This window comes from Hylobates moloch, unplaced genomic scaffold (genome assembly GCF_009828535.3).
Source record: "Hylobates moloch isolate HMO894 unplaced genomic scaffold, HMol_V3 SCAFFOLD_14, whole genome shotgun sequence".
Taxonomy (NCBI): Eukaryota; Metazoa; Chordata; class Mammalia; order Primates; family Hylobatidae; genus Hylobates; species Hylobates moloch.
In genome coordinates, this window is record NW_026652289.1 from 94,400,414 (window position 1) to 94,427,885 (window position 27,472).

The following is a 27,472-nucleotide window of genomic DNA, read 5'->3' on the forward strand; positions in this document are numbered from 1 at the left end:
GCTACCACTCTTGAGATGAGTACTATTTTTATTCCATTTTAGAGATTCAGAAAATGATGCTTAGAGAGGTTAAGAACTTCTCAAGATAAGCAGTAGAACTGTCAGTAGAACTGTTACCTTTTACTATGTTAAGATGTGCTTCAAAATTTCTATTTCCTTCTTTTAAGTATTTTTCATTTGTTTAAATATCGCTCAGTTTAAATGATTTTAACAATCCACTACTGTAATTATGACCCACAGGTTGGGAAACACTGCTCTAAATTAATCACTCCTTTTTTTCCCTCAGATTAGAAAATGGGCTTTTGAAATTTAAAGCTTATTTCTCAGATCAGTTTAACCTTCCTAGGAAATTACTTGTTACTGATGCATAAGAAAAAATTGTTACATAAAGTTAGCTTCTATCATCTTTGTTAATTAGCATGGCTCCCTTCTTTTCATTTCTCTTCTCCTTCCTTAAAATTTTCTTTTTTTCATCTTTGGTCCTGTGTGGCACATATTAGGAATAGCCAAATTTATTTCTGGAGTATATTTAGATATCTATCAGTTACACACTGATATTTCTTGGGTTTTGCCCATATGTCCATTGGTTTGCACTTGCCACAAGAAGTACAGATTTCAGCCAACCATCTGCTGTGCTTGTGAAACCATCAAAACCCAACCTTCCCTCAAATATTGGAATCTTGTGATTTTTTTTTCAAATGTAGTAAATTTCATGTTTAAAATGCATAATAGGGCTGGGTGCAGTGGCTCACCCCTGTAATCTCCACACTTTGGGAGGCCAAGATGGGAGAATTGCTTGAGGCCAGGAGTTCAAGACCAGCCTGGTCAACATAGACCCCATCTCCATTAAAATAATAATAATAATATAAAATGCATAACAATAAGCATCATTTGTCGTGCCCACGGATTTAAGCAAAAAATTATGCTGAAAATAAAATTATGATGCTTATTGAAGCACTAATAGAACTTTAATAGACTGATTTAGTTTGTTTCGATTTTTTCTTATTAAATTAAGAACTACAAGCAGCCGTTGAAGAGATACTGCCAAGCCTTAAAAAAGATGATGTGTCCATCTATTATGTGAGCAGAACTTCTAACACAGATGGGATTGACTCTTTCCTGGACAAAGTGGATGAAGTATCAACTGAACCTATCCCAGAGTCATGGAGGTCTGAAGTCACCTTTTCCACTCCTGCCTTATACATTTACACTTCTGGAACCACAGGTAAAAATAAAGGGGGGATTCTCCAAAAAAATGGATCTGAAGGAGTTAAATGTTGGCACAGGTTTTCAAATCTCTTTCTTTGGCAAAACTTATTGGGTAAATAATACTTTAGGAGATTTAGTTATTTGTCTGTGGGAACTGATCTTATTTCACAGCATGTGATCCCATTTGGGTTTCTCCAAGCTATGCATATTTTCTCCCCGTTGGTATAGAACAGATAAAGAGGTTAGCCAAGAACTACAGAAGTAGTTATGATGATGAATGAGATTTGGCACTGAATGGGTAGTTGGAATTTTTTTCATGCTTGTTGTATTTTGCTTATATTACATCCAGAGTCCATATAGACTGTATAATTGATTATAAATGGAACACAGGAGAAGACCAGTGAGCAATGAGGGAGTTCTATTTATATAAATGTTTTAACCATTATCTTCCCTCGCAACACTGATTTGGAGCTGTTTGGTGCTGTGGATGTGGGGTGGCTGTAGCATAAGGCCTAAAATACTGTATTTCATCAAATCTAGGATGCGTTCAACTGTAAGCTGCACCATTATGAGCCACTAAGAAGAAACACTGCCAATTAACAATGTTATGGGAACGCTGCTATATGGAAGAAGCAATATTAAGGGTAGCATGTGTACTAGGCATTCTTCAAGGAGCTTTACAACATTTGTTGATAAGATTCTGCCCCCACTCTTGACATAGGTACTCTTTTTACTTCCATTTTAGAGATTCAGAAAACGATGCTTAGAGAGGTTAAGAACTTTCCAAGGTAAGCATTAGAGCTGTCAGGATTTACCTTGCAGGCTGATTCCACAGCTCATACAATTGACAGCTCTACCCCAGTACCTTCTTGTTTATTCATGTGATAGATATTTAGTGTCTGCCTACTACAGGCCAGGAAGACCAAAATGTAATAATATGCAACCTGAGGGATATATTTAAAAGAAGGACAGGAAGCCGGCCCCAGCATGCCGATTATTATTATTAATATTGGAAAATTGAATCTGTGAGTCTTGATTAAAATTTTAATTTAATTTAAACAGGTAATACGGGTCTTCTCCTTGTTAAATAATCAATAGACCAGGCTAAAATTTCCTTGAGCCTTTTATCTCAGCTGCAGCTGACAGGAACTGCCTCCTTCACCTCGACAGGCCCTCAGCACCCACCTGAGCTCACGGTTCCGGGACCTGAGTTTAACCCGATTGTTGACTTCACTTCATACAGTCACTTTTGCTAAGTATTTAAGTAAATGAGAAGAAGCCAGGAATGACATATTAAAGCTGGTGCCCAAAACATAATGTCTATCTTTTTTTTTTTTTTTTTTATTGCCAGGCCAACAGAAAGGTGAGATGGCACAATTAACCAATTGCTTCTGCTGCATACAGACACTCCCTTAACATATGGGACTTTTGTCATCATTTCTTAATAGAATGGTAAAATTCAATTGTAAATGTTTATTTGGGAAAGGATTGAGCCCTTGGTTAGTGAAGGGGAATTCTAGTCTTAGTACTGTGTAAACAAGTATGAAACTTTGTTATAATGCATGTTTTCACAGTCAAATAGAAAACCCCTTTTATTGGGAGGCCAAGGCAGGCAGATCATGAGGTCAGGAGATCAAGACCATCCTGGCTAACATGATGAAACCCCATCTCTACTAAAAGTGCAAAAAATTAGCCAGGTGTGGTGGCGGGCACCTGTAGTCCCAGCTACTCGGGAGGCTGAGGCAGGAGAATGGCATGAACCAGGGAGGCGGAGCTTGCAGTGAGCCGAGATTGCGCCACTGCACTCCAGCCTGGGTGACAGAGCGAGACTCTGTCTTAAAAAAAAAGAAAAAAGAAAAAAAAAGAAAACCCCTTTTAGGGAGAAAAAAGAGAATGAGCATCCTCTGATTTAATCTCATAAGTCAAAATTTATATTTAATTTGAAGACAATTGGATGGGTGTTTATTTTACTTTTTTCATTTTCTCTGAATCAAATATTTGCTAGGCCAAGCACAGTGGCTCACATCTACAATCTCAGAACTTTGGGAGGCCAAGGCAGGAGGATCACTTGAGCCCAGGAGTTTGAGACCAGGCTGGGCAACATGGCGAGACCACGTCTTTACAAAAACGTTAAAAAATTAGCTGGCATAGTGGTACACCTTGTAGTCCTAGCTACTTGGGAGACTGAGGTGGGAGGATCACTTGAGTCCAGGAGTCTGAGGGTACGGTGACGTGCCACTACACCCCATGCTGGGTGACAGAGCAAGACACTGTCTGTAGAAAAAAAAAAAATTGCTAAGTTACTCTTGTAAACATTAATTGAAAGAATTCGTTTAAACAGTTGGAGAATAAATGTTCCTGTTCCTCAAAGGAAGTCATTAGCACAAAATTATATAATAGTTAACAGATATTCTCATCTCTTCATTAATACAAAATCTTAATTTAGGAAAGTTCTGAAAGTACTTAAAGGCAACAAAGATGAGCATTTCTTTTTAAAAAATTCAGAGGCCAGGCACGATGGCTCATAGCTACAATCTCAACACTTTGGGGCCAAGATGGGAGGCTCACTTGAAGCCAAGAGTTCAAGATCAATCTGGGCAATAAAGCAAGACTTTGTCTCTACAAAAAATATAAATAAATAGCCAGGCATGGTGGTACACACCTGTGGTCCCAGATACTTGGGGGGCTGAGACAGGAGGATCATTCGACCTGAGGCTGTGGTGAGCCTTGAACACCACTACACTCCAGCCTGGCAACAGAGTGAAAGCCTATCTCAAAAATAACAATAATAATAATACATAAAACAAAACAAAAAACTGGTCCATTATCAAAGAAAATGAATTTTGAATTGTGTTTACAATAATGGTAGGTTACTAGCCATATTTGTCTGCCTTGTAACAAGTTGCTGCTATTTGGGCAATATCTGGTGAAGGTACCATCAAGTATTGAAGAATCTGAGTCAACAGAGATCTGTCTTCTTCTTCACGAAGTCTGCTTACCCACTCAGATCTTAAACTCTTAGTCCCCTTCCCAGTGACTTCATGCCCTCCCCAATTGAGCTGTTCTTCCATGGGAAACAATATAAGCATACACTTACAGAAGAAAATCTTACAAAAAACGTATATAAATTATGGTTAAGAAAATGCAAGCACATTTAGTCTAATGTACTAAAACTACACTGAGATACCGTTTTTCACCTTTCAGACTGGCAAAGGCCCCAACATTTAAGAGCACACATTGACAAGGCTAGGAGGAAACAGGCACACTTATGTATTGCTGATAGGAGAATGAATGGGGACAGCCCTTATAACTGGCAATGTGGAAGTTATCAATCAAGATTACAAAGACATTTTTTTTGAGACAGAGACTCATTCTGTTGCCCAGGCTGGAGTACAGTGGCAGGATCAGGGTTCACTGTAGCCTCAACCTCCTGGGCTCAAGCAATCCTCCCACCCGAGTAGCTAGGACTACAGGTGCATGCCGCCACGCCTAGCTAATTTGTTTTACTTTTTGTAGAGGAGGGGTCTCACTACGTTGCCCAGACTGGTGCTGAACTCCTGGGCTCAAGCGATCCTCCTGCCTCAGCCTCCCAAAGTGCTGGGATTACAGGACTGGCCAACTTTTATCTTTTGACACAACAATCTCACTTTAGTGAATTTATCCAAAAGATATGGTGTCATTCATAGTGTGAATTGCCATGTGGACAAGCTTCTTCACTGCAGCATCATTTATAACAGCAAATAGTATAAATAAATTATAATACACTTATAAAAGGACTTGAAGGAGCTGAGAAAGAGAATAAATAAATGAATAAATAAGGGAAATCTCTATGTACAAACATGAACAAATCTCCAATAAACATTGTTAAGCAGCAGAGACAAAAACATGCAAAAGAGTGTGTGCATATTTCTTTTTTTTTGAGACAGAGTCTCGCTCTGTTGCCCAGGCTGGAGTGCAGTGGCGCTATCTCAGCTCACTGCAATCTTTGCCTCCCAGGTTCATGCCATTCTCCTGTCTCAGCCTGCTGAGTAGCTAGGACTACAGGCACCCACCACCACACCTGGCTAATTTTTTGTATTTTTAGTAGAGACCCGGTTTCACCATGTTAGCCAGGATGGTCTCGATCTCCTGACCTTGTGATCCGCCCGCCTCGGCCTCCCAAAGTGCTGGGATTACAGGCGTGAGCCACCGCGCCCGGCCGAGTGTGCACATTTTTTAATGGAAAAGGCAAGAACATATAAGCAAATGTTCATATTTGCTTTGTTTGTATAAAATAACTCTAGTACATAAGAAATCTCTCTGACTCTCAGCCTTCACATCTGTGGATTGGAGAATATAATTCTGTTTATGTCATACATAAACTTGTTATGGATTTTTTAAATGTCTTGCAAAGTGGTAGCCACAGAGCAGAAATTCAATGGACAGTCATTCCTCTGTTTCTGTTTCTCTTCAGATTACTACTGTCATAACCATCTAACTCAGGAGTTAGCAATCTATGGCTTGTGGGCCAAATACAGTCTCCCACCTGTTTTTGTAAATAAAGTTTTATTGTAACACAGCCACACTCCACTTATGTATGTGTATGGCTGCTTCTGACTACAATAGCAGAGTTCAGTTGTTGCAACAGAGAGTGTATGACCCACAAAGCCTAAAACATTTACTCTCTGGTCCTTTATAGAAAAAATTTGTCAACTTCTGGTCTACCTGGTCATGGCCCTTCCCAGTGCAATTCTCAAAATACAGGATGATGAATCTTCCTAAGCCAGATCTCTCTCCTACACTGTAAATGCCCAATCCTGGTTAACTCATGCCTTCTCTTGTATGTTTGCAAAGGTCTTCCAAAAGCAGCCATGATCACTCATCAGCGCATATGGTATGGAACTGGCCTCACTTTCGTAAGCGGATTGAAGGCAGATGATGTCATCTATATCACTCTGCCCTTTTACCACAGTGCTGCACTATTGATTGGCATTCACGGATGTATTGTGGCTGGTAAGCTTTTTCTACAAAGTGTTAGAGGCGAGTGCACATTTACATTTTCTCACAAGGAACAGTAATATAAAATCTGGGTACGTTGCTGTCTGCTAGGAACAGTCTTCAATTTTGCATTAACAGTAAGGCTATTTGAATCACATATTACAAGCAAGCATCTAAAATAATCTGTTTTCTCATGCCTGTTTATCTAATAATATAATGCTATAATTGTTCAGTATATCAAGAGACAAACTCCTTTAAAATATTTTAGGGCTGGGTGCAATGGCTCACACCTGTATTCCCAGCACTTTGGAAGGCCAAGGCAGGAGGATTGCTTGAGGCCAGGAGTTCAAGACCAGCCTGGGCAACATAGCAAACCTCATCTCTACAAAAAAAAAAAAAAAATTAGCCAGGCATGGTGGCTCAAGTCTGTAGTCCCAGCTACCCAGGAGGCTGAAGTAGAAGAATTGCTTGGGTCCAAGAGTTCAAGATTGCAGTGACCTGTGATTGCACCACTGCACTCCAGCCTGGGTGACAGAGTGAGACCTCGACTGTAAAAAAAAAAAAAAGAAAAATTATCTAGGTTATGACACTTGAGTCTTAGATTCTATGTCATGTCATTTCCATCTTTAGAAACTTGCATGTTAATCTCCATCAGCTTTAAACTTCTTCAGTTTTGTGCACTCTTCTGTAATCTCCCATTTCCACAGCTTTTCAGCTCTACTAGAAGGAGAGAAGATGGTAACCCCAGAATACTTGGCTTGGCTTGCCATCTCTTCTCTTTCCTTCTCAGACTTCACTATTCAAATTGGAGTTGCCATCCTCTCTTCTTCCAGGAGGATTCATGTCACTTGTATACATTACCGCAAAGTTCAATAGCCACCTCTTCCAGGAAGCTATATGTAACTTTCTGATTGAGCTAAAAAACAACTTTTTCTCTCATGTGGCATTTCATTTTAAATGATCATATATGTATATATAAAAATATATACACATATGTATATACACACACATATATGTGTGTGTGTATATGCATGCATGTTATGGATGGATATTTGTGTCCCCCAGAAATGTATATGTTGAAATCCTAACCCCCAATATGATGGTATTAGCAGGCAGGGCCTTTGGGAAGTAATTGGGTCATGAGAGTAGTGCCTTCATGAAAGGTAGTGCCCTTATCAGAAGAGACAAGAGACAGCTTCTTTCCTGACTCCATTTTCTTCCATGTAAGGACACAGGGAGATGATGACCATCCCCAAACCAGGAAAAATGCCCTTACCAGACACCCGATCTGCCAACACCTTGATCGGGACTTCCCAGCCTCCAGAGCTGCAAGAGATAAATGTTGTTTAAACCACCCATCTGTACTATTTTGTTATAGCAGCTCAAACACACACACACACACACACACACACACACACACACACAATCCAAAAATTTGAAATCCAAAATGCTCCAAAATCTGAAACTTTTTGAGCACCAGGACACCACAAGCGGAAAATACTACACATAAGTACTTAACATAAACTTTGTTTTATGCACAAAGTTATTTAAAATATTGCATGAATGGGCCAGGCACAGTGGCTTATGCCTGTAATCACAGCACTTTGGGAGGTTGAGGTGGGCGAATCACTTGAGGTCAGGAGTTTGAGACCAGCCTGGTCAACATGGCAAAACCCCATCTCTTCTTAAAAAATACAAAAATTAGCCAGGCATGATGGTGTCCACCTGTACTCCCAGCTACTTAGAGGCTGAGGCACGAGAACCCACAAGGCGGAGGTTGCAGTGAGCCAAGATTTCACCACTGCACTCCAGCCTGGGCAATACAGTGAGACCCGGGCCAGGCACGGTGGCTCATGCCTGTATCTCAGCACTTTGGGAGGCCGAGGGGGACAGATCACGAGGTCAGGAGATTGAGACCATCCTGGCTAACACAGTGAAACCCCTTCTCTACTAAAAATACAAAAAATTTGCCAGGCGTGGTGGCACATGCCTGTAATCCCAGCTACTCAGGAGGCTGAGGCAGGAGAATCACTTGAACCTGGGGGATGGGTGTTGCAGTGAGTCGAGATGGCACCACTGCACTCCAGCCTGGGTGACAGAGTGAGACTTTGTCTGAAAAAAAGAAAAAAAAAATAGAGCAAGACTCTGTCTCAAATATATATATATATATATAAAATATATATGTATGTGTGTGTATATATATAATATATATGTATGTGTGTATATATATAAAATATGTGTGTATATATTTGAGACAGAGTCTCACTCTATTTATACATATATTTAGTATATATATAATATTATATATATATATATATATATTGCATGAAATCTCTCTCCCTCTCCCCTCCCTCCCTCTTAGAACCTCATTTGAATCTCTTACTGCAAGCTAACTTTTATTAAAATGACCTTTGTATGAGTCTTCTCCTCCATAGATTGGAAGCCCCTATCGAACAAAACCATGTCTTGCTAATTTTTTGCATTCGAATGTAAGGTACTCAATACTTGTTTGCAAATATAATTTATTTTTAAATTTCTACCTTTCAAAGTTGACAAATTAAATATAATTGGGAGAATTTTTTCCACCATTTCTTTCTTGACACTTTCTATGCTTTCTCTGTAGGTGCTACTCTTGCCTTGAGGACTAAATTTTCAGCCAGCCAATTTTGGGATGACTGCAGAAAATACAACGTCACTGTCATTCAGTACATCGGTGAACTGCTTCGGTATTTATGCAACTCACCACAGGTAACACTCTCCCATTTTTACTATCATTTTGAAATGGGTAAGATGGAAATTCAGGCCGGGCGCGGTGGCTCACGCCTGTAATCCTAGCACTTTGAGAGGCCGAGGTGGGCGGATCACGAGGTCAGGAGATCGAGACCATGGTGAAACCCCGTCTCTACTAAAAATACAAAAAATTAGCCGGGCGTGGTGGCGGGTGCCTGTAGTCCCAGCTACTCGGGAGGCTGAAGCGGGAGAATGGCATGAACCCGGGAGGCGGAGCTTGCAGTGAGCCGAGATTGCGCCACTGCACTCCAGCCTGGGCGACAGAGCGAGACTCCGTCTCAAAAAAAAAAAAAAAGATGGAAATTCAAGTCACTTTGGGTTGTGCTAGGCTTCAACTGATTTGCATATATCAGTTTTGAGTTTAGGATACAATTATCATGATAAAGTACTTGGCACTATACCTACCATATAGAGGGGACTTAGTAGGTGGGAGTTAATATTATTATGATGATTATTATTATTTCCTGCCTTTTTACTTGTTTTCACATCTTACCCGGCACCTAGCATATCCTGCATTTCCCCCTCTGCTTACTAAAAGCCATTGTCAAAGCCCAGTTCAAATGATACCTCATACATTAAACCTATTTGGGTCACTCCAACAAAAGTCATTACTCTTCTCCCCTACGTCATTTTATTTCTACCCTCTGTGGCCCTTGTCATGTTGCAGGAGTTTGTGTTCATGTCTCCCATCCTTCCTTGGCTGTAATATCTTTGATGTCTGGAACCACATCTTGTCTCCTTGTTTTCTGTTATACCAAAGGCATACAGGAAACTTTTACTTAATGTTGTTTAATAAATAAATCCCTGTGCGACTTTGAAACCAGCCTGACAAGTCTGTCACCAAGCTGGGAACAGATGCCCCAGGGCATCTCCAATAGCCTTGGATCTGCCCTGTTTGCAGATGTTCAGCTCTCGATGGGGTTGTTCTCAAGAGCTCCTCCTGCCCAGTCCCTCAACTCTCATCAGAGATCTGGTATCAGACAGGATTTATCAATGGTGGCACTGCTGACATTTTGGGCTTTTAATTCTTTGCCACACGGACTTATTCTGTGCATTGTAGAGTATTTAGCACCCTTTGGACTTTGCCCACGAGATGCCAGTAGTAACCTCCCCACCTCCCCAGGTCGTGATCATCAAAATGTCTCCAGAAACTGCCACATGTCCCTTGGCAGGCAAATGCTACCCTAGCTGAGAACCACTGTACTACTAGACAATGCAGTGAACTCACCAGATTCTAGTTCCTTTATTCAGTCAGTTTAAACTCAAAGGATCACTAAATTGATAAATTGCTATTGATAAGCACCTGTTGTACTCATCTTACATGCCAGTTGCTGTGTGACGCAGAAAGAAGAGTCGGATGCTCTTCCCCCAGGTCTCTCTCACCTGACTTTACTCAGTCTCTGTCCAGATGTTACCTCATTAGAAGACAGGCCTCTCCTGCTAATAATCAAACATATCATCTGCCCCTCACTGTCCAGCTTGTCACTGCATTTCATGGCACCTGTCACTCCTGACATAGTAAAGGTTTATGTGATTATTGTCTGCCCCCCTCGCCCCAATTAAATGAAAGCCGCATATGAGCAGGGGCTCTGTCCACTACCAGATCCACAGCACCAAGATCTGTAAATGACACATCATAGGCATCAACAGATTTTGTGGACTGAATCTCTAAATCCTCGCCCCTGAAAAATGTGTGGTTGGGTTGAGGGAGCTAAAATGTTTCCCCAAAATGTTTGGGCTTAGCACATATTATTCTGATTTTTTGGCATATTCAATAGATTCTCGAGGATCATCATTAGCAGTGAGTTGGGTTAGGGCATTTTCCACAGCAGTTCTGTTCATGTCATTATTGAATTTTTTTCACATTAATATTCCACGTGGCCCCCAAGATAGCATGTCTCTCTATTAAAATCCAGAAATCCATATGGGGCCCTTCTGCTGGGCTTTTCTTCTCTACCTTAAAGGCACCCCTTTGTCAGTTAGAAAATCTCCTGGGGAGTGTGTGTTGTTTCTATATGTTCTAATGGGAGCTTCCTTTGGACTGGATGAAAATAAACGTGTTTGTGTGTAGCTGTCTTCAAGCTCACACATATCCACATGCACACATACACACATGCATGCACTCTCCCAGTTTTTCTCTTACTGTTGTCTCCAATACTGGAAAACAAAGACAATTTCACTGGGGTTTACAACTTCAAAATATACTATGATTTAATGCATAATCTTGAATGACCCCTGGACTTCCTATTTGCCAGTGCTTCCCCACCCCTGAGTTCTGTTTGTCTGGAAAACACTTATAAAAAGTATAATAAAAGATCGAAGTTACCTCAAAAAAAAAACCTTCAGTTAAAGATTTTTTTAAATTATAGGTCATCAGTCCAGGCGCGCTGGCTCATGCCTCTAATCCCAGCACTTTGGGAGGTAGAGGCGGGCAGATCATTCAAGGTCAGGAGTTCAAGACCAGCCTGGCCAACATGGAGAAACCCAGTCTCTACTAAAAATACAAAAATTAGCGGGGCTTGTTGGCACGTGCCTGTAATCCCAACTACTCGGGAGGCTGAAGCAGGAGAGTCGCTTGAAAGCAGGAGGCAGATGTTGCTGTGAGCCAAGATTGCACCACTGCACTCAAGTCTGGGTGACAGAACAAGACCCTATCTCAAAAAAAAAAAAAAGAAAAGAAAAAGGAAAGAAAGAGAGAGAGAGAGGGAAAGAAAAGAAAAAAGAAAAGAAAAGGAAAAGAAAACAATCATATGTCATTAGACAAGCAGGAGATCTATGCAAAATTTTTTTTAAAACTTTAATCATCGGTCATCATAGGAAGTAGGAAGTACAGATTGTGTGGGGTGTAGGGAAAGATTATATCAAAAAGACTTTGCAAAAAAAAAAGAATTGGATAAAAACTAGAATGAATGGGGGAAGGGCCTGGATCAATGTAATCAGGAACTTCTTCACCCTTAGAGCTGCCTAGAATACGCTGTTGCTGGAGGGACTAATCCCACCAGTGACCCCCAAGCACTGGATGCCAGGGAGGCAACCTCTGCCTTAGCAGAGCAGCTAAACCAAGTGACACTCATCCACAGACATACATGGCCCAGCTCATCAGGAGATCTGGAGCCAGTGTTGGGAGGTGGAAGCCACTGTGCTTCTCTGCCCTCTTCTTAACCATATTCAGTAGCTTCTCTAGTAGAGCAGGGGGCTATGGAGAATGCTTCCAGCCATGCTCAGGTCAGTGGTTCAGATTTGGCTGCAGGTACTTAAAGTAGTGCTGAGAGCAAGTACTCTGAGTTAGTCAGCCTGAATCCTGACTCTACCACTGGAGCACTCTCTAAATCTCAGCTTCCCATCAGCCAACAGGGAGATAATAGTACCTATCTCACATGGGGTCTATGAAGACCACCTGAGATGATATACGTAAACCACGTAGTAGCTGGAACTTAGTAAATGCTCAACATATGTTGCCATTATTATCATTATCATTTTCCATGCCTAACAGTGTGTAGCTCATAATAGGTACCCCATACATATTTGTTGAATGAATCAATGAAAATTCTGCCCACGTACACAAAGGAAGAAATAAGGGAAAACATTCTACTTAGTTAATCACTCTCATCTGAGGTTGAGTAGGGGATGGGATAGCAAAGCTATTGACTTAAGTGATTTTTAAAATATTATAGTGAATATTTTCTATTTTGCCATCTTCCTGCATTGTATTTGGGCCTTTGCTTTCAGAGCACCTGTTTGTAATGAAAGGCCATTCTGATTCATTTCTTGCAGTGTATGGTTGTCAGCTCCCATTCGGTTTGGGTAGTTGCCTAAAAACAATGTCATCTAGGGAAAGTTATCTATTGGAGCGTGATATTGCTAAAGCTCAGTGTTTTTTTCCTCCAATTACAGACTGAAGCTACAGTCTGTACTGGACAAGGCTCCAGTACAAGGGTCTCAATGAGGCTTTATGACACCTGCTGGAGTGTGGGAGGAGGAAGACAGAAAGGGAACCAGAAAAGAGTTCCAGGGGCCACACATAGAACCATGATACTTGGAAGGAGAAATAATATTGACCAGAACCCTGAAAAAGCTGAATAGACTCAACTTACCTCTAGTGTTGACTGCGTCCCCCCAGAATTAGATAACCTCTGTGGTCCCTTCTAGCCTAAAATTTCTGTCTCTGCATCAGCTTCATTCTGTTCAAAAAAGAGAATGGATGGATGTGTTGCAGCACAGAGAGGAGAGTGGCCAATATGACTGGGGCCCAAGACAGAGGGAGGCCAAGAGAAAGAGGGAAGGGGAGCAGAATCAGGAAGGTTCACCAGGGAAGGTGGGCTTTGAAGAGTATGGAGAAGTTCTGCAGCCAGGCAAGAAAAGAAGGGCTTCTGGCTAGCAGGAAAATCACGTGAGCAGTGAGATGAAGGACCCAGCACACTGGGAACTGTGAGCAGTTTGGCAGGAGGTGAAGCTGAGGGGCTGGGTCAGGTGGCAAGGGCTTTACTCTGCTGAGACTCAAATGTGAACATAACAAGCCATGACTGAAGGGCCTTACATGGAAGAGCAATGTGGGAGATGGCATTTTTAGACAGTCCTTTTGGCTACGATTGAGAATACACAGAAGGACGAAGGGCCTCTTCTGTAAAGCAAACAGGTGGAGCCTTGTCCAGGCAGAAGTGTAACATATTAATTATTAAGAACAGGGACTCTAGAGTTTTTCTAAGGTGATAAAGACCTTCTTCCCTTTCACCTCTTGAAAGTCACCCCAAAACAAGGCGATAAGAAAAACACACAAAAGCACCATCATCTCAGAAACTAAGAGACATTGCGACCATGAACTACATAGTATAGGAAGCTAAGAGATAACAGTGACTGACATAGTAGGCTGAGAAGGGTGAAACTTAAGAGGCAAGTCCCAAAAAGAAGGAAGCCAGTTGCCTTCCTGCAGGCTGAGAAATTGCAGGCTTTGAATACAGCTGAAGGTGGGATGAAGTGTCAGGCTTAAAACAGGGGGGTTTATTTGAAAATCTGTGTAAGAAGTAAAATACGGAGGACAGGGGATCATGGCGAACGGGAGGCAGGACTAGACTCTGTCTCCAGACAGAGCAGCATGAGAGGCTCACACTGTGAATTTTAGCTCCAGATTGACTGCAAGAACTAACCAGCAACCCCAAGAGGACCCACAGACCCTCTGAAAGAAGTGGACTGCTCCTAGAGGACCTGGGAGACACCCAAAATACTGTGATTGCCCCAACTGCGGAAGTGGGAAAGGGAGACCCTCCTCTCCTGAACACACACTGGAGAAGCTGAAGGTCTGTTTGCAGAAGTTCCCGACTTTACCTGGAGCTGAGTCAAGTGAGAGAGCCAAACCGAGCAAAATACAAAGGTAGAGGAAGCTCCAGAAAGGCCCTGGGAGCTTGCTGCATTCCCTAGCAGCCCATTCCCGCCTGGCACCACAGGGATCCATCAGGAGGGTGGCCAGAGGAACAGGGGGTAAAACTCCACAGGGAGAAGGAATTCTCTAGCTAAACGTTGTGACAATTTGAACAGGACAAGAAGACTCCTGGCCAGAACTCCAGGGAGGGTGGGAATCTGGCTTGCAGACTCCACAGGCGGAGAAGAACTAAAGCCCTTTCTTTAACAGCTGGGAGGCAGAAAGCCTTGGGCAAGTTTTCAAGCCTGACTCGTCCTCCACCTGGAAACAGACTCGGGCTGTTGAGGGGGCACGGTGGGAGTGAGACCAGCCCTTCAGGTTGCCTGGAAGCTGGGTGAGGCCTGTGACTGCCAACTTTCCCCCACTTCCCTGACAACCTGCATGACTCAGCAGAGACAGCCATAATCCTCTTAGGTACACAACTCCAGTGACCTGGGAATCTCGCCCCCATCCCCCACAGCAGCCACAGCAAGACCCGCCCAAGGAGAGTCTGAGCTCAGACAGGCCTAGCCCTGGCCCCACCTGATGGTCCTTCCCTATCCACCTTGGTATCAGAGGACAAAGAACATATAATCTTAGGAATTCTAGGGCCCTGGCCACTGCTGGTGCCTGTCCACACTATTACAGCTGATGCTTTCTGGAAAATACCACCTCCTGGCAGGAAGCCAACAGCACAAAACAGGGCATTAAACCACCAAAGTTAAGGACCCCATGGAGTCATTGCATCCTCTGCCACTTCCACTGGAACAGGTGCTGGTATCTATGACTGAGAGACCCATAAATGGTTCACATCACAGGACTCTGTTCAGACAACCCCCGGTACCAGCCTGGAGCCAGGTAGACTTGCTGGGTGGCTAGACTCAGGAGAGAGACAACAATCACTGCAGTTCGGCTCGCAGGAGCCACATCCATAGGCAAAGGGGGAGAATACTACATCAAAGGAACACCCCATGGGACAAAATTCTGAACAACACCCTTCAGCCCTAGAACTTCCATCTGACAGAGCCTACCCAAATAAGAAGGAATCAGAAAACCAAACCTGGTAATATGACAAGCCAAAGCTCATCAACATCCCCAAAAGATCACACTAGTTCACCAGCAACGAATCCAAACCAAGAAGAAATCCCTGATTTGCCTGAAAAATAATTCAGGAGGTTAGTTATTAAGCTAATCAGGGAGGAACCAGAGAAATATGAAGCCCAATGCAAGGAAATCCAAAAAATGTTACAAGAGTGAAAGGAGAAATATTCAAGGAAATAGATAGCTTAAAGAAAAAAAGAGGACCTGGTGTGGTGGCTCATGCCTGTAATCCCAGCACTTTGGGAGGCCGAGGCGGGCAGATCACAAGGTCAGGAGATCAAGACCATCCTGGCTAACACAGTGAAACCCCTTCTCTACTAAAAATACAAAAAAATTAGCCGGAGTGGTGTCAGGCACCTGTAGCCCCAGCTACTCGAGAGGCTGAGGCAGGAGAATGGCTTGAACCTGGGAGGCGGAGCTTGCAGTGAGCCAAGATCGCGCCACTGCACTCCAGCCTGGGAGACAGAGCGAGACTCTGTCTCAAAAAAAAAAAAGGAAATAAGCTATTTATTTTCTAAATAAAATACCTAACAATATATCTAACCAAGGAGTCAAAAGGCCTCTACATAAAACTACAAAACACTGCTGAAAGTAATCATAAACTAAACAAACAAATGGAAACATATCCCATGCTCATGGCTGGGTAGAATCAATATTGTGAAAATGACCACACTGCCAAAAGCAATCTACAAATTCAATGCAATCCCATCAAAATACCACCATCATCCTTCACAGAATTAGAAAAAAAATTCTAAAATTCATATGGAACCAAAAAAAGAGCCCGCATAGCCAAAGCAAAACTAAGCAAAAAGAACAAATCTGGAGGCATCACATTACCCCACTTCAAACTATACTATAAGGCCATAGTCACCAAAACATGGTATAAAAACAGGCATGTAGACCATTGCCACAGAACAGAGAACCCAGAAATAAAGCTAAATATTTACAGTCAACTGATCTTCGACAAAGTAAACAAAATCATAAAGGGGGCAAAGGACACCCTATGGTGCTGAGATAATTGCCAAGCCATGTGTAGAAGAAGAAAACTGGATTCTCATCTCTCACCTTATACAAAAATCAACTCAAGATGGACTAAGAAACTTGACACCTGAAACTATAAAAATTCTAGAACATAACATTGGAAAAACCCTTCTAGACATTGACTTAGGCAAGGATTTCATGACCAAGAACCCGAAAGCAAATGCAATAAAAACAAAGATAAATAGCTAGGACCTAATTAAACTAAAGAACGTTTGCACAGCAAAAGGAACAGTCAACAGAGTAAACGGACAACCCACTGAGTGGGAGAAAATCTTCACAATCTATACATATGACAAAGGAATAATATCCAGAATCTACAATGAACTGAAATCAGTAAGAATAAAACAAACAATCCCATCAAAAAGTGGGCTAAGGACACGAATAGACAATTCTCAAAAGAAGATATACAAACGCCAATAAACATATGAAAAAATGCTTAACGTCACTAATGATCAGGGAAACGCAAATCAAAACTACAATGCGATACCACCTCACTCCTGCAAGAATGGCCATAATCAAAAAATCAAAAACAGTAGATGTTGGCACGGATGCAGTGAACAGGGAACACTTCTACACTACTGGTGGGAATGTAAACTAGTACAGCCACTATGGAAAACAGCGTGGAAATTCCTTAAATAACTAAAAGTAGAACTACCATTGATCCAGCAATCCCACTTACTGGGTATCTACCCAGAGGAAAAGAAGTCATTATTCAAAAAAGATACTTGTACACGCATTTTTATAGCAGCACAATTCACAATTGCAAAATCGTGGAACCAACCCAAATGCCCATCAATCAACAAGTGGATAAAGAAACTGTGGTGTATATATATATATATATACACCACATATATATATATATACACATATATATACATACATATATACACATACATATACACATATATATACACATATATATACACGTATATATACACATATATATATACATGTATATATACACATATATATACACATATGGAATATATATATATTCCATAAAAAGGAATGAATTAACAGCATTTGCAGCGACCTGGATGAGACTGGAGACTATTATTCTATGTGAAGTAACTCAGGAATGGAAAACCAGACATCGTATGTTCTTACTGATATGTGGGAGCTAAGCTATGAGGAAACAAAGGCATGAGAGTGATACAATAGACTTTGGGGACTTGGGGGGAAGAGTGGGAGGGGGACGAGGGAATAAAAACTACAAATATGGTGCAGTGTATACTGCTCAGGTGATGGGTGCCCCAAAATCTCACAAATCACCAGTGATGACCTTACTCATGTAACCAAATACCATCTGTACACCCAAGAACTTACGGAAAAATAAAAACAAATAAATAAAATCTGTGTAAGAAGTAGCTGGACCTGCTATTCCCCTCTCCCACTGTGTGGGAGACAGGAGGATTTTTCTCTGGAGAGCTAAAGAAGCTTTGACTGAAGGACCCCAAGAACAGAGGAGAGCAGGGACGAGGCACTGAAAACAGAGATTAAGAAAGTATCTTCGTACTAACCAGGGAGACCCCCCCAGCTCCTTTCCCCTGCACAGATACTGGAACTCCAGTAGCCAGGTTATGCTTGCAGGCAGGATATTGAAGGAGTGTAATTCTTAGGAAGAACTAAACTTTCCCAGAAAAGCCATTGGACATGGGCTCACTGCCTCATCAACCAGCAGTGCAGCCCACCTAGCAGTAGCCCCCTCGCCCTGCCCCCACAGAACTGCCTAATCATCTTTCTGCTGCGTTACTCTTAAATCTGAACAAACATGAAGAATCACCAAGCACCTGAGGAAAGCCTCCTACAGGAAGGATCATCAAAAGAAAAGAAGCATCAGCTCAAAAAACAGAAGAGGCCAGGCACAGTGGCTCGGGCCTGTAATCCCAGCACTTTGGGAGGCGGAGGCAGGCAGATCACGAGATCAGGAGTTCAAGACCAGCCTGGCCAACATGGTGAAACCCCATCTCTACTAAAAATACAAAAATTAGCTGGGCATGGTGGCAGGCGCCAGTAATCCTAGCTACTGGGGAGGCTGAGGCAGGAGAATCATTTGAACCCGGGAGGCAGAGGTTGCATCAAGCTGAGATTTCACCATTGCACTCCAGCCTGGGTGACAGGGCGAGACTCTGTCTCAAAAAAAAAAAAAAAAAAAAAGGGAAAAATGTTTTTAATGTATCATTAATATCCTCAGAGAGACTGGAGAAGATATTGTATCCATAAAACAAGAATAGTGTACTGTTTTAAAAGAAAAAAAGAATCAGACTTGAAAATTAAAACAATGTTTAAAAATCTTTAATTAGAAAGGTTGGAAGATAAAGTTGAGAAATCTTACAGAAAGTTAAAAAGATAAATTGATGGGCATAAAGGGAGAGTAGATAGGAAAATTAGAGACTAATCAAAGAGGTCTCATATATATTTAATTGGAAATCAGGAAAAGAGAATAGAGAAAATGGAGAGGAGGAAATGATCAAAGAAATAATACAGGAAAACATCCGAGGGCCGGACAGACTGAAAGGGCCAATGGAGTACCCAATAAAATTAGTGGAGGAAAAATAAATTGTGCCATGATGACATTTAAGACTACCAAAAAAAAGAGTGAAAGTTTGACTGTCAGTAGCAACACTGCAAGCTGAAAAAGGAGTGGTGCTTTCAAAATTCCAGATACAAATTATTGCCCATCTAAAATTCTATATCCAGCCAAATCATCACTCAGGTATACAATATTCAGATATTCCAAGTCTCCACAAAAAAATAATAAAAATAAAATTAAAAAAACTTACCATGTACATACTCCCCTTCAGGAAGTTACTAAACAAAATATTCCATCCAAACAGAATGAAAAAAAAGCAGAAGAAAACACAGGATCCAGGAAAGAGAGACAAAGGGACCCCCCAGGCTTAGAAAATAACTAGTCCAGATTGGAGCAGAGGAGACAAGCATAATGGAAAATAGGAAATTCCATGAGCAGATAGATTTCACCATGAGGAAAATTTTAGAGGCTGTTGGAGGATAAGGGGAAACTTACCAATAGAAACTAAGGAAATGAAGCAAATGACAATTAATTCCAGGAAAAATAAAAATTTGTTCATAGCGTATTACTTGGCTCCTCAGTGTTGTATTATGGGCAGAATAATGTGAGCACTGAACATTGATTTAACCAAAAATTGTGATACTGGAAGAATGGGAGAGAGAATAGGAAAGAACTGAATCCTCATCTCCCACAATAGGAAATCTGAAATTGATGAAACAAGAGAAAGAAATATAAGCATTTAATTTAGAAATATGCAGATAGCAAGAAGCAGCTACAAGAGTTAACTGTCTGCCTCTGGGTGGTAAACTGGGGGTAAAGGGTGGGAACAGGGAGATGGCATGAATACAGCATTGTTCACTTAAAGGTCTTTCAGGACTATTTGATTCTTATCTTACACTATGTGTGTGGCACTCTCTCTTTGTTGTTTTTTTTCCTTTTTGCTTTTTTTTTGGGGGGGTGGGATTATTGGTGGGCATGAGTAAGGAGGGGCAGCACAGTGGACGCCCTCTCAAGTGCAGGGCTTTAAAAAAAATAAGGAAAAGAGCTCTCTGAAGTCACATTGATTCAGATTTGAATCTTGGAGCAACCGTTTTGCTACCTTTGTGATCCTGGGAAAATAATTTTAAGCTTCCTGAGTCTCCATTTCCTCAATTGTAATATGAGGCAAATACTTTTATTAGCTATCACCTTTCATAGGGTTCTTTAGAAACAGGTCAACTGCCTGACCCACAGAAAAGCCCTCAATAGAAGCTTTCTGCCTGTTTTAATTACCTGGCACCCTTCATTCCTCTCTGGACATCTTGACCTCTTGCTCTTCATTGGTCCCCCAGGTGTGTTTGCATGTGTCACCTTAGCTCTAATGTGAAGAAGAAGGTTTTTTTCTTGTTTAAAAAAAATAAGCTGGTGACCCTTGATCTAGAAATCAGTTCCTCTGAGGAGTAGCTTTGGTGATGGAGGAACACTCTTCCCCCTAGGGGAAAGGAAAACTTGAGTCATACTCTTTCAGCCACCGGTGAGCACAAGCTTAGGTGAGAACCAGACAACTTAGAAGCCTCCAGGAGCTCCCATTTGTGCCCACAAACATTTCCGGCTTTAATCCCTTTTGCTGATGTAATAAGAGTCTTCAGCTGGATGATGAAAACTGAGCCCATGGTGTTGTGATTATGAACTCAGCTACCTGCCACTGGCAGGTGACAGCTGCACCTGTGAGGCTGGTCAGCTTCACACACACCCAGGGTGCCTGTGGCCTCCTGCACCCTAAGCCCTGCCCTGACTCGGCCACTAGTTATTGAACAGGGAGTGAGGTTTCCTGGTAGAGATTATCTATTTTTCTGCCAGGATTATGCTCTATGCAAAGCACAGGTCCAGGCACTGGGGATGACATAGAGATACATGTACATTTGGCCTCAAAGGAGTTTACCATTTAATGAGGGAGATAGATAATCACCATCCAATAGACAAGGAAATAAACGAAGTGGGTAGGAGAAGGGCTGCTGGTGGGCTGCATGTGGGATAAGTAAGACCTTGGGTCTACATGTGGGAATGCTGCTTTGGAACTTCTCATGCAAGCCTGGGAGCAGGTGAGCACCCAGCTCAGGTGATTTTCTTTAAGCAAAAGCAAATCTTCAAATATGTGTGATGTTTTATCCTTGGGGCGGCAGTGGGAGGGGGTGGTCTCTGAATACTGACAGTCCTTACGTCAGAGGATAGTGCCTTGTGGGCAGGGTGACCCTACAATTCATTATCCAAACAGGGCCACTTGAGAGTGAAGGTAATGAAAGATAACCAGCATTCCAGGACACGAATAGCCAGGGCTTGCCCTGGCAAACCAGACGTGATCTCCCGACTTAACAGGAGCTTGGTAATTATAAAGCGGAGTGGAGTCAGTGACCTAGGGACCAGAAGAGAATAGATTCTGGCTGGGCACAGTGGCTCATGCCTGTAATTCCAGCACTTTGGGGGGCCGAGGCAGGAGGATAGCTTGAGGCCAGGAGTTCAAAATGAGCCTGGGCAACATAGTGAGAACTTCATCTCTACAAAATTAATAAATAAATTAGCCAGGCATGGTAGCACGCACCTGTAGTCCCAGCCACTCGTGAGGCTGAGGCAGGAGGATCGCTTGAGCCTGGGAGTTAAGGCTGCAGTAAGCCATAATCGCACCAGCCTAGGCAACGGAGCAAGACCCTGTCTCAAAAAAAAAAGAGAGAGAATAGATTCCTACTCAGTCTGAATGTCTAGGTCTCATGCAGCTTCAAAAGGCTTCTCAGGCAGTTCCCCCAGACATCCTGGGTAAGAGCCACTGGCGGTGGGGTGGGGGAGGGGCTGGTATCTCTTGACACATTTCCTCCTCAGAATGACTGCTCAAGGGGCCCATTTTCACCAGTGACCAGCATCAGTCCACCTCTCTGGTTAGGACTCCTCAAAGAGCCGCATATGTTCTGGCCAAGCTACTTAAAGATTAAATGTATATTTTCTTTTTCCCTGGCGCCTTAGCTCTTCCTGCATGGAAACCAATTCAGTTTGCCTTGGTGTGGTTTTTAATTGCCAAGCCAAAGTCCCATACCCTTATAGTGCTTTTCAAACAGTAATTCTTATTCCAAAACCACTTCCCAGTGATTTCACAGGGTAAGAAATAATGTAGAAAAGGCTCTAACCAATTGCTGTTTTATCAAAGAAATTCACAGTTGATGTGAGAGGACAGCCCTAATGACCTAGCACTTTTACCCCGTTTCATTCTGTATCCTGATAGAATAAAGGTCATAGAGTAAAATAATTTACGAGGTAAAATTATACCTATTTATTTTGTCTCTTCCACCAACCTGTGATTTCCTGGAGGACATAAATTACGTTATTAACATAAGATATCACTAAAACCATCGCCGGGCTGGTCTGAAGGTAGTGAGTTACCTCAGTTGATTGTTCACAGTTATAGATCAAACTTCTTGTTCTACTCTTTCCCCTCTTCTCACTACTGTACTTGACTAGTCTTTGTTAACAATTAAAAATAATAAAATAAATAAAACCATCATTGGCATGGACATATTTGTGGGGTCTCCTAAATGACTATGGTTGAATGGAAGGCAGCCTGGTCATAGCCCCACTTCTCCTGCCGACACCAGAGAGACTCCTTTCAGTCCTTACACCCAAAACAGACTTTCCTTTGTAATCTTTGCTTACAGCAAATCATATTCTTCCCAGGCCACCTGAGGCAACTGGGAGGTGGCCTCCTCCTCCTCTTCCCCTCCCCATCCCACTGGGACAGTTTTGTTGTCTCACTTCAGCTCTGTCTGATCTTATGCACACTGGGATCTACCTGTTAAACGGGGCAGGGCATGGTCAAGACTCTTCCCTCCAGTTCCCACAGGCTCCAACTGTTGCTCTTCGATGGCTTTGTGGAAAATGGCTCTCTCTCTCTCTCTTTCTGTCTCTCACTGGACTGTGTTTCCTGTTTTCTTCTTTATTGTCGTAAAAATCCTAGACACTGGTCAGGGTCCCACTGGTAGTAGATTGTGCCCATCTCTGACAGATCTTTCCCATGTGGCTCTTCCTTTCTGGAAATTCACCAATGTTCACCAGCCCCATCAAGAAAACTATGAACACATTATACACATTATTCTAACTTTAGATTGGATATGGATTAAATGTTGGCATCACCTGGTTCTGTCAGATTGTCTCATCTGGCTCCTTAGAAACCAAAATGGGAGAATTCACATGTTTTGGTTGTTAAATCATAGTTCCAGCTGTCAGACCATACTGCTTGTGCTAGAGGAATAGGGAATAATGTGTGTGGGTGGCAGGAAAAAGGCAGACACTAAGGGGCATTTATAACCAACATAAATATGTAATAAAGGCAATGTCAGTATAAATTAAATACATACAAAATAAAGGCAATTATTAATATGTAAGCATAGACTCCAGAGATGTTTCAGTTTGGTCTCCTTCTTCTCCCCCTACCACAGAAACCAAATGACCGTGATCACAAAGTGAGACTGGCACTGGGAAATGGCTTACGAGAAGATGTGTGGAGACAATTTGTCAAGAGATTTGGGGACATATGCATCTATGAGTTCTATGCTGCCACTGAAGGCAATATTGGATTTATGAATTATGCGAGAAAAGTTGGTGCTGTTGGAAGAGTCAACTACCTACAGAAAGTAAGTACCTTGAAAAATGAGAGCATATGTAGCCAATTTTCAGAATACAGAGACTTCTTAAAAGCCAAGTCCTGATGATGTTATCAGAAATCAGGCAGCATCAGAGCCATGGCCCATTCCTATCACCGAGAAAAGTTTTGCTCATTCTCTGTGATGATGACTTCAAAAAATCAGATCCTCCAGTTAAAAACATCTCAACTTCTATTAAGAACAATCCATTGTGCCCTTGCCGTCTGCAACTTAGGTGAAGTCTTCCTGATGCCATTTATACTTGCACGTGATTAAACACCTGAAGGTTACAAGTTCCATAAGCTTATCGTACACGTGAAACATAGTATTTCCCTTTAATTGTGTTGTGCCGCACCATCACCTGGGGAGTTTTTTTTATATGCACAGATGCAAGGCCCCACCCGCTAGGCTTTGGATTCAGTTGTCCTGAGGTGGAGCCCAGGCATCTCAGTGCCAGGATCTGGTGAACATTTGTGTCCACCTAATAATTCCACCAGAAAGATATTTCTTATTTGTAAGCCAGCTCACATAGCTGTCTCTTTTCCCTGTCAGTCATTTTATTGCTCCTGGGTCTCTGTTGTCTTTTTTGTACTCAAGCAGTCTTCCAGATAACCAACTATTCTGCAAATATCCAGAAATGTTCAGCAAATGCTGAGCCTCCTTTGGCTTGAGAAGTCACTGCGATCACTGTGCCTCTGGGGAGCTCATCCCTTCTGGCCATGAAACAGCCGCACCGAAACTCCCAGGCAACCTGTGTCCCCAGGGACAGACCAGCAGAATACAGAGGACAGTAGTTCATGTGCGTAAGAGCCCTGGCTGTGGAGAGCAAATCTCAGTGCCACCATATGCTAGCTGAGTGACCTTGGGCAGGTCACATATGTTCCTCAGGCCTCAATTTCATCATCTGTAAGACAGAGATAACAAGAGAAAATATTGAACCCAGTGCCTAGCCCACACTCAATAAGGGAAAAGGATTGTTGAAAGGATTAAATAGCCAGGCGCGGCAGCTCACGCCTGTAATCCCAGCACTTTGGGAGGCTGAGGCGGGTGGATCATGAGATCGGGAGATCGAGACCATCCTGGCTAACACGGTGAAACCCCGTCTCTACTAAAAATACAAAAAATTAGCCGGGCATGGTGGCGGGAGCCTGTAATCCCAGCTACTCGGGAGGCTGAGGCAGGAGAATGGCGTGAACCCGGGAGGCGGAGCTTGCAGTGAGTCGAGATCGCGCCACTGCACTCCAGCCTGGGCAACAGAGCGAAACTCCGTCTCAAAAAAAAAAAAAAAAAAAAGGATTAACTAACTTATGAAAAGGCTCTTAGAGGCTATAGCCCAATGCCTGTCATTTAATAGCCTTGAATAATTGTTAGCCATAATGATGATAATCACTCCATTTCTTATATTCTGGCCTAATCTCAAGGTGTTCCCAAGTTCAAGGACCCTCTCTGACAATGACAGCTCCACCTACGCTACACAGGTCCCTCCACAGTCCTCTAGACCTGCGCTGTCCAAACAGTAGCCAGTAGCTACATGTGGCTACTTAAATTTAAGTTATATTAATAAAAGTTTAAATCCATTTCTTCAATCACACTAGCCACATTTCCAGTGCTGAATAGCCACGTGTGGTTAGTAACTACCGTATTGAGCAGTGCAGACAGAGAATATTTCCATCATCACAGTAGATTCCTGAGCAGTGCTGCTGCAGACTGAGAATCGATCTACACCCCACTGGAACTGCTGCTGAGGGTCAGCTAACGCTGTATATTACCCATTCTTTACTTTCTCATCCATTGATTGCCATATTTTATTGTCAGTTTTTCTACTTTAAGCAAAACATTAAAAAAAAAAAAAAACTTTAAAAACCGGATGATCCCATGCAATTGATGTAGAAAAGAACATTTATTACCACCTATAAATTTTTTACATTCCTGCAAATAAGATCTACATTTGTTGACCATAAATACCACTTGTTTTTTTAACAAGTATTAGCTGTCTGCTAATACTAAAGCATATGATTGTTTGCTTCATCACAGACTTGAATATAAATTTGAAATAGACACAGTAATCATGGCTAATAATTATATCCAAATACTGTCATGTTTGCATTTTTCTTCCAACAAGGAAAATAATATATTTATTATTGCTTTTACTGAATTGCTGAAAAATTAAATTCTTATGCTTTGAATTATATGTTAAATATGATAGAGTTTTAATAATTTTATAGTCATGGGCATGAAATAATTATGCCTTTGATTCTAAAATATATTAGATAACATTTCCATAGAAATGTGAAAAATCTAATAGTGTCATATTAATATAAGATTATACAAGATTTTAAAAACCCATTTGTGATACATCCACCAAAAGACACAAGAATGTTCATAACAGCTTTATTTATAATAGGCCAAAACTAGAAATAATCCAAATACCCATTAACAGGAAAATAGATAAATAAATCATGGTATATTTATACAAGGGAAAATTGCATGGCAATAAAAAACACCAGCATGGATGGATGGATATTATAGACATATTGAGTGAAAGAAGCAGACACAGAAGCATACATTTATTTCATTTATTTGAGATTTAAGATTAATTGACAGCAATATAAGTCAGAATAGTAGTTAACTTCACAGAAAAGGGCAGGAGGAAACTTTCTAGGTGAAATGAAAGTTTTCTCTGTCTCTCTCTGGGTGGCAGTTTTAAGGGTATATGCAAATGCAAAATTTCATCAACCTGTACGCCTAAGATATACTTTGTGTTGTACCACTATTTAAAAGGGAAAAATTGTAAAAGATTTATACTCAAAATTATTTTAATCTTGCTAGAAAATCATAACTTATGACCTGATTAAATATGATGTGGAGAAAGATGAACCCGTCCGTGATGAAAATGGATATTGCGTCAGAGTTCCCAAAGGTACAGTGGACTTTTGTTCAATCAACCTGTGCCCCTTCTTATCTTGATCAAGTGACTTTTAAGGACTAACATTTTATTGCCACATGGTAAAATTTATCAGAGTGGGGAAAAGGGGGGTTTATGTAAGTACCCTCCAACATACAGGAATTCCAAAGGTGCTAATTCACCACTGCATGTAACATAATTCTAGTTTTAAACCTAGCTTAACAACTTCTTGCTTATGAGGTAATGTTTTTTGGGAAGGGATATGTAATTGTGGTTGCAAAACTATAGTTTTAGGTGGCCTTTACCTTTAAGCTTTAACAACTGCGCGTTTGTGTAAGTGTGCATAAATCATTATTCAGTAAAAGATTAGCAGCAAAAGAATTACAGGCCAGGTGTGGTGGCTCACGCCTGTAATCCCAACACTTTGGGAGGTTGAGGAGGGCTGATCATTTGAGATCAGGAGTTTGAGACCAGCCTGGCCAACATGGCAAAATCCTGTCCCTACTGAAAATACAAAAATTAGCTGGGCATGATGGCACACACCTGTAACCCCAGCTACTTGGGAGGCTGAGGCAGGAGAATCCCTTGACCATGGGAGGCAGAGGTTGCAGTGAGCCGAGACTGCACCACTGTACTCCAGCCTGGGCAACAGGGCAAGATTCCATCTCAAAAAAAATAAAAATCAAAATAGAATAATTAGGCCATATACAATAATGTACAGTATATGTGTGTGTGGTGTATGTATGTGTGTCTGTAATATAGATGTACATATAATTCACAGGTATACATGCATGGAAAATGATACTTCCTACAGCCAGCTTGTTGCCAGCAGGTTGTATGGCATTAGTTTTAAGAGA

General features: G+C 41.7%; 1 protein-coding gene across 1 annotated transcript in view; it reads left to right on the forward strand.

Annotated features, from left to right (window-relative positions):
• Positions 1-27,472, forward strand: part of SLC27A2 (solute carrier family 27 member 2) — a 51,591-nt gene that overhangs the window by 14,429 nt on the left and 9,690 nt on the right. The window contains exons 2-6 of the mRNA XM_032174819.2: positions 1,016-1,225; positions 6,043-6,201; positions 8,810-8,934; positions 23,507-23,701; positions 26,540-26,630. Of these exons, the coding sequence (XP_032030710.1) occupies positions 1,016-1,225; positions 6,043-6,201; positions 8,810-8,934; positions 23,507-23,701; positions 26,540-26,630 (780 nt within the window). The remainder of the gene's footprint in view (positions 1-1,015; positions 1,226-6,042; positions 6,202-8,809; positions 8,935-23,506; positions 23,702-26,539; positions 26,631-27,472) is intronic.